Source organism: Anticarsia gemmatalis, chromosome 9 (genome assembly GCF_050436995.1).
Source record: "Anticarsia gemmatalis isolate Benzon Research Colony breed Stoneville strain chromosome 9, ilAntGemm2 primary, whole genome shotgun sequence".
NCBI classification, from domain to species: Eukaryota; Metazoa; Arthropoda; class Insecta; order Lepidoptera; family Erebidae; genus Anticarsia; species Anticarsia gemmatalis.
In genome coordinates this window covers 6,412,776-6,427,057 of record NC_134753.1, presented here as the reverse complement: position 1 = coordinate 6,427,057, position 14,282 = coordinate 6,412,776, and the positions used below count along the sequence as shown (strand labels likewise).

Genomic DNA, 14,282 nt, shown 5'->3' with positions numbered 1-14,282 from the left:
GAGATTACCTAAAAAATGTTATGAATGCCATAAAAGAAAAATATTTTGTTTCTTAAAATACGTTAATGGCATAAAATCATTTTCTTTGATAAAATGCAGCCAGTACCTATTTTGTAATGTCATTATTATCACTATTTATGAACGCATCCGAAACAGTCAAAAACACTGTAAAAGTCTGCTCGGCCGACGTGTCAAATGTCAAATTTGACATATCGTCAAATACAACTCTCGAGAAAAATATGCTTCAATGTAATTATTAACGATAAATTAATAGATAAATCAACATAAGTGCTGATTAATGAAAGGGATATTTATTTAGAACATCACAATGACTACTTTACGTGAACGTCAACTCAGTGCGTATTGTAATTTTGTGTTTATTGATGATTACACGTAGTTCACATTATGGATTATTAATGTTGTATTGAATATTTCCAGATGCTTTAAAGCAAATGCTAAACCTGAATCAGCCTTTAACTAAAAGTGTCGCTTGTGAACCGACATGGAAGGTGTTAATCTACGACAGAGTGGGCCAGGATGTTATATCTCCATTGATATCTGTCAAGGAGCTTAGAGAGCTCGGAGTTACTCTTCACGTGTAAGTTTTAATTTGATTGATTAACTCACTACCTACGTAATGCTCTCATTAACTACCTTTTATTGAAGCATTGACTTAATAGCGATTCTTATAGGAATTCATTTAATGATTTGAGGAACCTTAAATGATAACATTGAAGTAGCCCACAAATAGTTTTCATGTATTTGTGCTTAAAGATCCATCTTTACCCCTTGCCTGTACCTAAAACTTGTTTATACACACTCTTTATGCCAGTTTTGCAAAACATAAGTGCTAAGATTTAAATTCAGCTGATGCAATATTAACATTTGTATTTTAATATTGAATGACAATAACAAGGATCTTCCAGGACTGCACCCCATACTACTGTAATGCTAATGTATTAAAATCAACTGTTATCAAAAATATTATATTAGATTTAGTATGAAACAACTTAAATGATGTACCACTGATAACTATTCTGCAATTTAAAATTGTATAGAAAACGTAATGCTTTGTTTTATTTTTAACTATATTGAATTTTGATCTTGCTATAAAACTCTGCTCTGAATAGTATACCGAAGCAGTAAAAATACTACATTTCTCAATGTACTGAATATTAAATTTCATATTGTTACAATTCCAACAATGACAGAAATATAACCACTTATTTCAGTCAACTACATTCTGACCGTGACCCAATACCGGAAGTACCAGCTGTATACTTCTGTGCCCCAACAGAAGAGAACCTTGGCCGTATCTGCCAGGACCTGGACAATGGGATCTATGACCAGTATCACTTGAACTTCATATCTCCTATCACAAGGCAGAAACTTGAGGATCTAGCTGCATCAGCCATACAGTCCAATTCTGCAGTGAACATCCACAAAGTATATGACCAGTATTTGAACTTTATATGCCTTGAAGATGATCTCTTTATTATGAAGCATCAGCAGTCAGACTCTTTATCCTACTATGGTGAGTCCTCGCACTCTCTCTTATCTATACTAATATTATAAAGCTGAAGAGTTTGTTTGTTTGTTTGAACGCGATAATCTCGGGAACTACTGGTCCGATTTGAAAAATTCTTTCAGTGTTAGACAGCCCATTTTTTGAGGAAGGCTATAGGCTACATATCATCACGCTACGACCAATAGGAGCAGAGTACCAGTAAAAAATGTTACAAAAACGGAGAAAAATTCACCCATTCTCTCTTGTGTGACGCAAGCGAAGTTGCGCGGGTCAGCTAGTGTTAAATATTTAGAGAAATGCATCACCTAGCTTGGCTTTCTTTTAACTAATGTTAATTAATATTATACATACACTGTAGCTTATCTACCTATTAAATGGTTAAAATTTTGATTTATTTAGTAGTTTCTGAGATTTTCTTTACATATACAAAAATTCTGGATATCTCTATATAGGCATTTATTATGTTGAGTTTCAGCTGTGCTAAGGTACTATTAATGGTTAAGTATAAAGGAGTGCCAAACTACAACTATTATTTTTTTAATTGTTAACTGGAAATAGTTTTGTCTTGTCCCACTGGTGAGAAATTCACATCTTACCCAAACATAGACAATGCACAATCAACAATATCAACAAGTAACATTGACATTCATATGACATTATGTTTCTTTAACAATTCTTTCTACAGTTATTTCGGAACTTTTAATTAAAATTAGATGCCTATGTTTGTGCACAAATTCTTCATACACGTATTTAATAATGTTTCAGCTATCAACCGAGGTGACACAAAAGACACTGAAATGGAAGCAATAATGGACAGCATAGTTGAAAGTCTATTCTCAGTATTTGTGACATTAGGTATGTTACTATTATCAAATTATGACTCAGCAATTAAATGTAACAATCACACATTAGTTGCTACTGCTTTAAGTATGCTATTTGGAATAATTGAATTGTATTACATTAAATTAACTTCCTCTATTACTTATATTTAGTAATCTTATATATAAAACAGAATCGACAAATGTGTTGATAAGCGCAAACTTAAGAACGGCTCAACAAATGCGACTTATTGTTTTTATAAAATTTTTCTTTAATTCGCGAGAAGGTTTTTATGGAGAAAAAAACAAAAAAATATGCAATGAACATTCCTGAGCTACTCGGGTCAGCTAGTGCTCTATGAAAATCAACGAATTGTTGAATTGAATTGTTCTTTATATCCATCACCATGATTCACAGTCTAATTCTATCGACAGCTGAGTATAGCCCTCTCATTCTCTATGCTGTGGTCCCCAATCCAATGCCAATCTCATCATAATTCTTATATTCCCTTATTTTGTTTCAGGAAATGTTCCTATTATAAGGAGTAGTAAAGGTAATGCTGCAGAAATGGTTGCTAAGAAACTCGATAAAAAGCTACGAGAAAACTTGTGGGATGCAAGAAATAATCTTTTCCATGGCAACACTGGTCAAGTCGGTTCATTCAGCTTCACACGGCCTATGTTAATATTGCTGGATAGGAATCTTGACATGGCAACACCTTTACATCACACATGGACATACCAGGCTTTGGCTCATGATGTCCTGGACTTGTCACTAAATAGGTTTGACTGCTTTTAAATTAATATAATTTCATCGTTTTAATTTTTATGTGTAGTCTAATATGTGAATTTTGTACTCTAGAGCAGTGGTACCTGAAAATGTTGGTGCAGCAACTGTACCAGAGAAAAAAGCAAAGACGCGCGTCTGTGACCTGGACTCCAAAGACCCCTTGTGGACAGAACATAAAGGCAGCCCTTTCCCAACTGTCGCTGAAGCTATACAAGAAGATCTCGATAAATATAGGTATGAAATCAGTCTTTAAAGTAAAAGATAGGCTCATTAATCAGTCAATTATTGTTTGTTTCCAATTATTTTTAGACATGAAAATGCGCTCTTAGCTAGTTTAGGCCATCGGTCTGTAAATGATCAGTTAGGTTTTCGAAATAGATTCTGTAAATAAGTAGCCGCTTATTAGTATGTCAGTTCAGCACACCCGTGTTCTCCTAGACATTGTTAAATATTATAATATCTTCTTTTAACTTTTAGGAGCTCAGAGGCTGAAGTAAAGAAACTAAAGTCGTCTATGGGTTTGGACGGCGAGAGTGACCTCGCCCTCAGCATGGTGAGTGACAACACTCAACGACTGACCAGTGCCGTTAACTCACTCCCACAACTCATGGAGAAGAAGCGACTTATTGATATGCACACTACTATTGCAACTGGTGAGTCACCATTATGACATTTTTGTATTATTAACTAATAAAATGCCTATTTGTACTGTGTGTCTCTTCGGGATTCACAGATTTTGTAAGCATTACCGTATTTATTTGCATTGTTATGCATATCTAACCTTAGAAAATAAAATAATATGTTTTTTTCAGCCATCCTAAACGCCATTAAATCAAGGCGACTAGACTCATTTTTCGAATTAGAAGAGAAAATTATGAGTAAAAGCAGCAGCGTTGAAAGCAAAGCTGTAATGGACCTTATTTCGGATCCCAGCGCTGGTACGGCTGAGGACAAAATGAGGCTGTTTATTATTTATTATCTGTGCACGTCGCAGATACCTGACGATGAGTACAAAAAGTTTGAAGCCGCGCTAGCCAGCGCTAACTGCGATGTCAACCCAATGGCTTACATGAGGAGGTGGAAGTAAGTGGATTTTTATGTATAATTAAATACTGTGTAGTTATGTACTTCCCTACCTTTATTGTCTTCTGGTGTTTTTTTCTCTTTTTGGCAGTTAAATTTTCCTCAAACGTCTGACTACGTACGCACTTACGTACATTTACAAAAAAAACTAACAGCATTGATAAGTGTCTGTTTGTAAGATTTCCATTAGGGAAAAACTGTTAATAAATTTTGCAGTTTTTTAATGTTACTACATAAGACAATGTAAAGCATTAAATTGATATTTGTTCACAGAGGTTTCACGAAAATGTCGAGCCAGTACGAAGGTGGCGGTACAAAAACCGTTTCTATGTTCTCAAAACTCGTGTCCCAAGGATCTTCGTTTGTTATGGAGGGCGTCAAGAATTTGGTGGTGAAAAAACATGTAAGTCGACTAGTTAATGATAGTAATATATAAGAACTATGGTCTGAAAATAGATGATGATCACGTTGTATCAAAACGCTAATGATGTCATTGCACTGACACGAACATCATTTATGTATTTGAACTATGACCCAGGAAAAACATAATTTTATCTGATCAGGTCACGTAGTTGGCCTCGCATATATCGACTAGTCCTTATTGATACACGTGTTTTGCTGTGATAGGCTTAATTTTTAAAGTAAGAATACTAAGAAGCAATATTAGTATAGGCCGCGGGTGGAAATTCTTAAGTGTAGTTTGTTTTTTTCTTTCAAAAGTAATGGATCGTCGGAATTCGATAGCACCCCTCAGCTTGTAGCTCACGTTCATTCGTTAGTACCATTTAGAACAAAATTTCTCCAGTGGTATTTTATGTCAACAACACGCTAACATTCTTAATCTCGTTCCAATGATCACATTTTAGTAAGTATGCATATTATTTCGTTACTAAACAACCCTAACTTTGCAAGTTCGGAGATCATATTAAGATTACCAGCCCGCTCTCGAGGCTGACAATGTCATTTGAGGGCGTTTGAGTCGTAGGGAAGCCTTACACAAGCAAGATTCAAGGCCACTCGTGTAAATGTCGTATGTTGTGGTGCAGAAGCTGCCGGTGTCGCGCGCGGTGGAGGCGGCGCTGGGCGCGGGCGGCGAGGCGGGCGCGGAGCTGGCGTGGCTGGACCCGCGCGCCGCGCGCACCGACGCCGCGGCCCGCGCGCGCGCCGCCAAGCACCCGCCGCCCACCGACGCCGTGGTCTTCGTCGTCGGCGGCGGCAACTACATCGAGTACCACAACCTGCTGGACTTCGCCAAGGTACCTGTCGCCGTGTCCGAACTCGTTCGAGCTTTAAGTTTAGAGCGATATTCGCTTATTTATAATCTCGATGATCGAAAACCGCTCTGCGCGGACGACTCGATATGGTGAAATCCAAACTTTCGTGTTATGTCACTATTATTGTCTAATATCACGTGTCGGGCGAATCGAAGTAAACGATACACGATCGCGTTAATATCCGTATATACTATATTATTAAACAATAAACGACGTAAAAAACATAATTTTAATCGAATCTATTGATAATGAGCGAGTGAAACTGTTTTAATCACTTGTAATTTAGAGTATATCTGGATGAGGCAAATTACGGCATGCTGAATCGCGTAACAAATAGCGTTACCAGGCATAACTGGAGCAAATCGATTAGCTACGCGCACCTAGACTTACGCGTAATACTCACCTAGACAACGAATACTATTTAACAACCTTAACATTTCAAAACATGTAAAACTATATATTCATATAATTATATAATGTGTGTTCATATTTCAGCAACAAGCGGCGAGTGGCACATCGAGGAAGATCATCTACGGCGCGACGACGCTGCCTAACGCGTCGCAGTTTATGAAGCAACTCTCCCTGCTCGGCGAGGAAATTCAGTAGACATTCCCCTTGCCGTCTGATTAATCGTTATGTATATTGTAATATAAACTCAACATTATAAATACTTTAAATTATAATAAACGTCATTGGATCGATTGTATAGACAATGAAACAGATGTCTCAACAAGTTGGCATTTTATTTACAATGACATTGAAAATATAGCTAACATCTAAGAGTCTACTAATAAATTTTGATTGTTTTAAACAAGAAGTATAAAATCTAAATCACAAGATTTTTCAACATTTATCAGATCTTAGTCACAAGTTATTACAACTTCCCGATGAAATTTTCGCCAAGGTTAAATTCTTTAAAGAAATACATCACAACCCAAATAACAGATAAATAAAAAAAAGGTTTTGTAAACATGAAAATAAACAAACTTGTTGAATTTACATCCCAGCCCTTAGACTATTGTGCTTAATTAGATATATAGAAACTAAAACGTGTATGTTCATTTAAAACATATACATAGTTAATAACCTTCGAAAAATAGTAAATATGTTATAGATTACTCTTACACTAAACATTAATGAATAAAGAAAAAATAAGTAATATTCGAATGACAAGGAACTTGAATATCTCGCTTAGCACTGCGGTAACTATTGTGATAAAACGTGTTTAAAAGTGTCTAACAAACAAGAATTCTTACAATAATATTACAAGTACAACATTTATCACTGATCATGATATGGTTTTGGCACAGTGAAAACTCAACTAATAACGAAATGACAAAATATCTAGAGAGCAAACTTTAATTTGTGTATAATGTTAAACATGAATATAACTGTGTAACAATGGCAAGAACACTTTCACAATTAACATATCTAAAATTGCATGTTTGTATATATTATACAACTTCGATGAACATCATAAGTGTTTGTGCTGATAAGGAACAGAATGTTGACAATCATGAAACAAATTCGGTGTTCTAACACAGGTTTCGGTGTTCTACTTGTATAACGGACAAATTTAAAATTAATGCTTACTTACATAAAATATTGTGCGTAGTAAAAAAACATGAAAATGACGTCAACAACACATAAGTGATAAAATATACATACATTAAAACACATTACAATTAAAATCATGGCACTTTGTATAGATCAAATGAGCCACTATGTTTACACAACAGTAATTTTTAACGAATATTATATCAGATTATAATGGGCTCTCTGCCCGCTCGTCACCTCATAAAATACATGACTATAAAATCGTCATAAAGATCAATACCGATAATAGTATACCAATATTTGTTAAAAAGTACACAAAGGAGTTATATAAATTAGATATTGGCTTTATAACAATAATTCCATCGACGAATAAATGAAACTCTACCTGTGTCTAACAATGTAACGACGAAACCTATAATAGTCATCTTATTATTTAAAACTATAGTAAATACAAGGAGCACTGACAGAACTACTAAAATTACACAGATTATTAAGGCGCATTTAGACAATTATTTATTGAACGTTACTACACTTACAATTATTAAAAACTTTAAAGCAGTGCAATGCTTAACAATCAAGCGATGATTTATTATGACAATTTAAAAAGCATTAACGATTAACATACATAAACTAGCTCTCGCAACACGGCGGAGCTCCTTGACTAATCGTTACAAACAAGTCGCGTCGTAACCATTAACAAGCTAATGGGTCAAGATAAGTCTCAACAAAATATAATAAGATTTTTGGAAAGGAAGACCTTTACAGATTTTAATATATTCTATCTTCCTGTCCGGGTCGTTACCAAGGAAATTGAACAAACCGTCAATATCGTGTACACAGTACCGTGCCATGGTTGAGCCGTGCTTATTACATGATTATGCGTTGAGATTAGAATTCAGAAGTACACATTTAACCGAACAAAGACTTCTTGTTGGTCTGGACACAACAAACGTGAAATCAGACTTATAGTATTAATTAGGCCAATTTTCTTAAACGTGAAATGGAAAATTGGTATTTATAATTTAATGTTGACAGCAATACCATGGCACGGCTAAATAGGCTAGTTCAATGAGAAGGATCATTTGAAAATAAGTAAGAAAACAGTGAAAGGTATGGACGGAAGATTAATACAATTCGTTAAAAAAGTAATATCGTATCTTTTCCAAAAATCAATTGCGTCGGTTTTCCATGTAAAATGTAAATTTATACACTTGAACCAATGCATAAAACACAAGCTTTGCAGTCGAACGGCAGGTATCGGCATAAAGCCCTAATTGGAATGTTCAATAAATTTTGTAGCTGTAAAGGCTTTGCATATATAACTAAGTAAGATATCTACTAAGTACCTACTATTGATGTAAAATTACATAAGTACATCAACGTAACTGAAGCGCACTCCAGACGCAGGACAAGACATTAAATAATAATAATAATCATAGCGCCATCTGTCGTTCCTAGCTCTAAAATAGCAGATTATCAACATGACTGATGATGGCCTCACAACTATGTCCTGCCCTTAGTCATATGCCGTTTAAACAGAGCAAGTCAAAAATTTCAAAACAAATGCTTTCGTCACTGTTAATTTGTTCAAATCCAAAGACATACACAGACAATAAAATTCCATATAAAAATATATTGAAGAAATGGAATGTAAGAAGTAAGATTTTTTTTTCTCAAAATGCCAAAAATATCCTTGACGGAATGTAAATAAAACATAGCTTTTGCCATAAGTTACTATTGTAACTAGATTGTACAGTACCTACATAAATGAAATAATACATTTATGTGTATCGTTTTAAGAGAAAAAAAATAAGAAGAAAAATGAGATTCAATTTCAATTAAATCTGTACATGGTACGCTCGTAAATAATATTTGAATACAGCGTGTCGTAAACCAAATAGCTTACTCATCCAAACATGATCTTTCGTGACATATAAAAGCTAAGGACAAAATAATATAATACTACCAAGAGATTGCGATACCGCAACAAATCATCTAGGGTCAAATTTTTATCTGCCGTTTTCAATAACCTTTGCTCAGTAATTCCATTTACCTTTTTGATTTGTTTTTGTCTAATGGTTAAGTATAGTAGGCTACCATAAAGTTACAAAAGATTGGTTATTGAAATCGGCCGTATTTCGAAATGCTGACTTCACTATTATAGAACACAACATATTCTTCCCAAAGCTACATAAATGTCTGGATTAATTTTGTTTTACAATGTAATAATGGACGCTTTAAACTAACAAAATCAGTGGGGTATTACTCATTATCAAGTTTACAGAAAATTAACTAGCTATCACTTATATTTTCAGTCTTGCGTACAGATCTTTCACTTTTACCGATGAAAATAATAAATTGTGTTACGCAAAATAGTGTTTGATGAATATCTTAGGAAATACTATGGGATGATATTTGCAAATAACGTCACTATCATATATAATCGTTTTTAACGCAGAGTATTATTATGACAACATTGAATTCAACAGTGCATATAGGTAAGTTATAATAATTCACTACTTAACAGGGTATTTGAATATGACAGAGTGGATATATAGGACTTAGCTTTAGAATCACAAAACTTACGCTAGGTATAGCATAGGTGATCATTTAACAAACTTTAAAACAACTACTTTGAAGGGTTAAATACAATAATCACAATACATGTCTCCAATACCGCACTCTCGTATCATGGTAAGTATACACTCCAACTTGGAATCGAACATGTCGCAAACGGCGGTTCAACATTCTCAATGCCTAATTTACTTTTATCATATCCAACCATTATCATTTTAGTGTAAATATTCGTCACTTTATCAATTTGTAACTCTAATGAAATTTGCAACAGACCTTATTATAATGTGATTTGTCAGTATCACCATACTTAAGTATAATAATTATTTAGTCAGTATCTTTTAAAGAGAACATTTTATTATCCTACCTAATTATTTTGTTTCGCTTGAAATTGTATTAAATTATATAGAGAGTTAGCATTAACAAGAGTGGTAAAGATTTAGTGTATTATAAGTACATGAATACATTACCTATATCTTGTCATATTTGAAATTTATAACAGTAATTTGACACCATTATGCATACATTGCATATAAATATTGAGGATAGACATCAGATACATGTGTCTTGAAATATAGGATAGAACAGGAAATATCTTTTGAAAGAATATAGTGTAACTTCATGTCTGTTACCTTCAACTACAGATATTATATTATAATAATTATTAATTCAATTAAAATTGTATTATTTTTATGCAAGCAGAAATGATAAAATGACTAGACATAATGTCTTATAAACAGTTCGTTGATTTTTAATCATTATGTAACATGCCTACAATATATGGTTTATAAGCACTGCTCCAAGTACATAGATTAGTCAAGCGCCGATTTTTAAATGTATTATGGCATACAGGCGTCACAATTATAGCGATGACAAATCTCGACGCGTCTCTTAGCAACTGCTTTGACAATGAATTTCAATTAATGTGATATATCTACCAATTTAACAAGCATCACACCAAGTGGCGCTGCAGTAACAGGATCATTTCCAACTTAGTAATTTCAAGACTTTTAAAACCTATTGCTAGGTACCTCTCTAGGCAGATGTAACAGTGGCATTTGGATGGTGGGCAGTCTACCAACACAGCTATTGTTTGGACTGAGCATTGGCATTGCGACTTGAGCTGCTGCTGTTCAGTGCCATCTTCTGCATTTGTCTGATAACAGTTGTAGCATGGTATGCCTGTTTCCAGCGAGATTTGGCAAAGTTCTTCTTGAGTTGCTCAGACACAGTACCATGGATGTTCTTGTTGCTGGCAGCATTTCCTGAAATCCATGGATGTGCCAAAGCTTGCCTGAAAAGGAAAATGTTAAAATTATTACATATTGAACTGAATCATAATAAAACATGTAGAAATATTTGCCAATTAAAAGTATAACTTTAACAATAAATTTCAGCATTCAATATATAAAATTCTTACTCATATAGTGATAAATAGAATCTATTTACATTAGCTGGCCTATTCAGGTAAATCTGTGGGTTAGACTCCACCACATAGCAAATATTTGCCAGGGCCACAAATGTTTGTACAGTGTCTGGTGCTTATGTAAGTAATAATGTATGCACAACAGATGTCACGATGAAAGAAACCCTGATATACAGTGATCTAAATGATAGCCAGCTTGATTTATGTAAACAAAAAAGATGTTGTTTCATTCAAATGAGCAAACATTGGTTATCATAATTAAAGCAAATTATATTTACTAATAATATTATAAAATCATTGAATAGTTCATACAATAACACTTGTGGGATTTATCACACAATGGGAGATGTTAATGATGACAATACAATTCTGATACTCAAATCTTAAAGTTTTATATCAACCCCTACATTATACTGTTAATATAGGTTTTAATGTTAAACATAAATGCTTTGTTATATAAATCATTCATAAGACTTAACATTGACATTCAGGTTAAATTTAATAGCTCCAAATTATTTTCAACCTATACACAGTTAATTAAGGAATGACACAACAATTTTTACCAGATCAAGATACCTAATAATCTAAATGAAGTAGCAAGTTTATAAGGTATCAGAAATATATGTATTCATTTATATTATCTCAGAGACTAAAATTATCTTAAAATCTCAATTTAAAATGCTAACACAGGCCATCCACTTATAGTAAAGTATGTTCATGTCATCTTGAACCCTATGTTATTCACCTTTTGCTTTATAAAATACCAATTGGATTCATGCAAAGTAATTGAAATTTTTCAAGATTTATATTCATCTTCTAAGCCTATATGAGTAGTGAAATAGTTAACCTATATCATTAGTAGTGAAATTTTCCAAGCTTCAACCTGTGAGGTAAATCAAAGAATATTAAACATATAAAATTCTTTCATGGGGTTCAGATATGCCTAATGGAAAACTTATAAGAAGAAGCATATTGCTGAGCAGTTTCCTATACTTAACAACTTGTTAAATTTATGTAGGTACCTATCTAATAACACATAAAATATAACCAAATATATGTTACACAGAGTTGCCCATCAGATACCTAATAATATTTAAACCAGTTTATTATTAGTATATCATGCAATTTATCAGTAGGATAAATATCAAAAATCATAATCTTAATTTTTTTGTCTAACATATTCATATCTCAAGGCTATTATGCGAGAAAATTTCAAGTTAGGTGTCTCACTACATTTACCTATATTTTAAAATTGGATATGTTTAGTTTGACGTCTCTTTGCTGAGTTCCATAATATTTTTATATTCATTGTAATCAAATTCACAGAAAGGTGAGGCATATGTACTATGGAACCTAAGAATAATGTATCTAACTGCCTATTATACCTACAAAGATCATAAGGTATAATAAAGGTATTCTCAAAAACTGAACTATAATACTACCTAAATCAGATCAAAATGTTTAAACAGTTAATATGCCAATAGAAAATCACTGTTTTGATGATTGACTAAATGCAATAAGTTAAGAAAGACAGACTGAACATTTAATAAGGTTAGAGAGCCAAGTTAGAGTAATGTGCGAATGTGTTCCTGAAACTTAAAATACACAATTGGTCAGATGTTACATGTAGGTCACTATTATGAAGATCTGTTTTAAGTTTTGACAAATACCTAGGTAGTGAGGTCAATTGAGATAACTACTTGGAAATACCATGACAGAATCCAATGATCCACAATTATATTCCATTTAATATGTCATGTTTAATTTGCAAATCTATTTACCAAAGAATACCACAGACAAAGACCTAAAATAAGATACACTTGAGAAAAACTTATATGACAGAACAATTTGATTATAAATTTACATAATTATAATAAAATTACCTCACCAAGGTTAACATCACAGTCAAACATATATACCTAATATCTAGTTATAAATAAAATTAAACTTACTTGCAGGTGTATCTCTTGTCCACATCCACACACATTAAATGTCGAATGAAATCTTTAGCAGAATCACTAATGTCATCCCAATAAGGCGAGTCAAATTCAAAATCTCCCTTCAGGATCTGAGCAAACAGATTGGCATCATTTTCATCATAAAATGGTGGATAACCACACAGCAAAATGTATGATATGACTCCTATACTCCAAACATCCACAGCCTTGCCATATGGTTTCTGAGCCAGTACTTCAGGTGCCACATAGCCTGGTGTTCCGCAAGCTGTCGCCATAATGCCCGAGTCTTCAATCTTTGACAAACCAAAGTCACTGATCATGATCTTGCTATCTTCATCAGCACTGTAGTACAGTAAATTTTCTGGTTTCAGATCCCTGTGCACTACACCTTGAGAGTGCATGTAATCAACAGCCTCCAACACTTGTCTTATTAGATTGGAAGCATCTTTTTCGGTGTAAGAGCCTTTTTCAACTATTCTGTCAAACAATTCACCACCTGTGACCAATTCCATCACTAGATAAACTTTATTTTTATCTTCATATGTTTCGAGCAGCTGGACGATATTCGGATGAGAAAACATTTTCTTCTCCGCACCCTCACCTTTCGCTTGTTCACTGAATCTTTTCAAAACCCGAATTTCATTTTCTAGTGAATCTTCTTTACCTTTGAGGGCTTTCTTATCGATAATTTTGCATGCGAAAAGCTGTCCGTTTTCTTTACTCTCTATCAGACGTACCTCAGAAAATGCTCCTGTACCAAGTAGATCTTTGACGGTGTACTTGTCTTCGATTGATGGTTGTTTCTCCGATTCTCTACCATCTTTTTTGGACTTTCGTCCGAAATCTTTTTTACCGAATAGAGGCATCTTCGCGCCCCACGCTCACAGATTTTGAACTACACTACTACTTATCTAATAAATATCTACGTACACACAGTAGATATGTATATCGAGACTGGCTCGACAGAACAATAATCTTGCTCGGTTGGATTCATGAATGTTGCGCAGGGCGCTCAAGGTCAGTCGGTTTGTCAAAAATTCGTTATACGTTTAGTTTCACATATAACCAATTATTTAAAACGAATATTTCCTTTGGATAATTTTATTCTTAGTATATTTCAGCAGCACTGTTTTAAATATGAATATGTAGTAGGACGAGCTAATTATAATAATAAAATATAAATAAATAATGTTAGGCGTAACAGGCACTTAGTGCTATAACAAAACGTAGGCTTATCATACTTATTGAAGTCATTAAAATTTTCGGCTTCTCGT

At 33.8% G+C, this 14,282-nt stretch overlaps 2 protein-coding genes across 2 annotated transcripts; one reads left to right on the top strand and one right to left on the bottom strand.

Annotated features, from left to right (window-relative positions):
- Positions 1-189: 189 nt before the first annotated feature.
- On the top strand, positions 190-6,226 carry Slh (sec1 family domain containing Slh). Its single transcript, XM_076118747.1, has 11 exons — positions 190-356; positions 439-598; positions 1,233-1,534; positions 2,294-2,383; positions 2,871-3,129; positions 3,209-3,370; positions 3,614-3,789; positions 3,949-4,219; positions 4,493-4,622; positions 5,266-5,475; positions 5,989-6,226. Exons 1-11 carry the CDS (start codon positions 329-331, stop codon positions 6,097-6,099), a joined length of 1,899 nt encoding a protein of 632 aa, XP_075974862.1. The 5' UTR covers positions 190-328; the 3' UTR covers positions 6,100-6,226.
- Positions 6,220-14,019, bottom strand: CaMKI (Calcium/calmodulin-dependent protein kinase I). Its single transcript, XM_076118749.1, has 2 exons — positions 13,003-14,019; positions 6,220-10,918 (listed from the first exon to the last, which is right to left on the bottom strand). Exons 1-2 carry the CDS (start codon positions 13,872-13,874, stop codon positions 10,711-10,713), a joined length of 1,080 nt encoding a protein of 359 aa, XP_075974864.1. The 5' UTR covers positions 13,875-14,019; the 3' UTR covers positions 6,220-10,710.
- Positions 14,020-14,282: the final 263 nt, after the last annotated feature.

Excerpts from the sequence above, each read along its gene's own strand:
- CaMKI (XM_076118749.1), bottom strand. The coding sequence starts at position 13,874 with ATGCCTCTATTCGGTAAAAAAGATTTCGGACGAAAGTCCAAAAAAGAT. Across the intron at positions 10,919-13,002 it reads GACAAGAGATACACCTGCAA|GCAAGCTTTGGCACATCCAT; the intron begins GTAAGTTTAATT and ends TTTCCTTTTCAG.
- Slh (XM_076118747.1), top strand. The coding sequence starts at position 329 with ATGACTACTTTACGTGAACGTCAACTCA. Across the intron at positions 3,130-3,208 it reads CTGGACTTGTCACTAAATAG|AGCAGTGGTACCTGAAAATG; the intron begins GTTTGACTGCTT and ends TTTGTACTCTAG. Across the intron at positions 5,476-5,988 it reads ACCTGCTGGACTTCGCCAAG|CAACAAGCGGCGAGTGGCAC; the intron begins GTACCTGTCGCC and ends TTCATATTTCAG.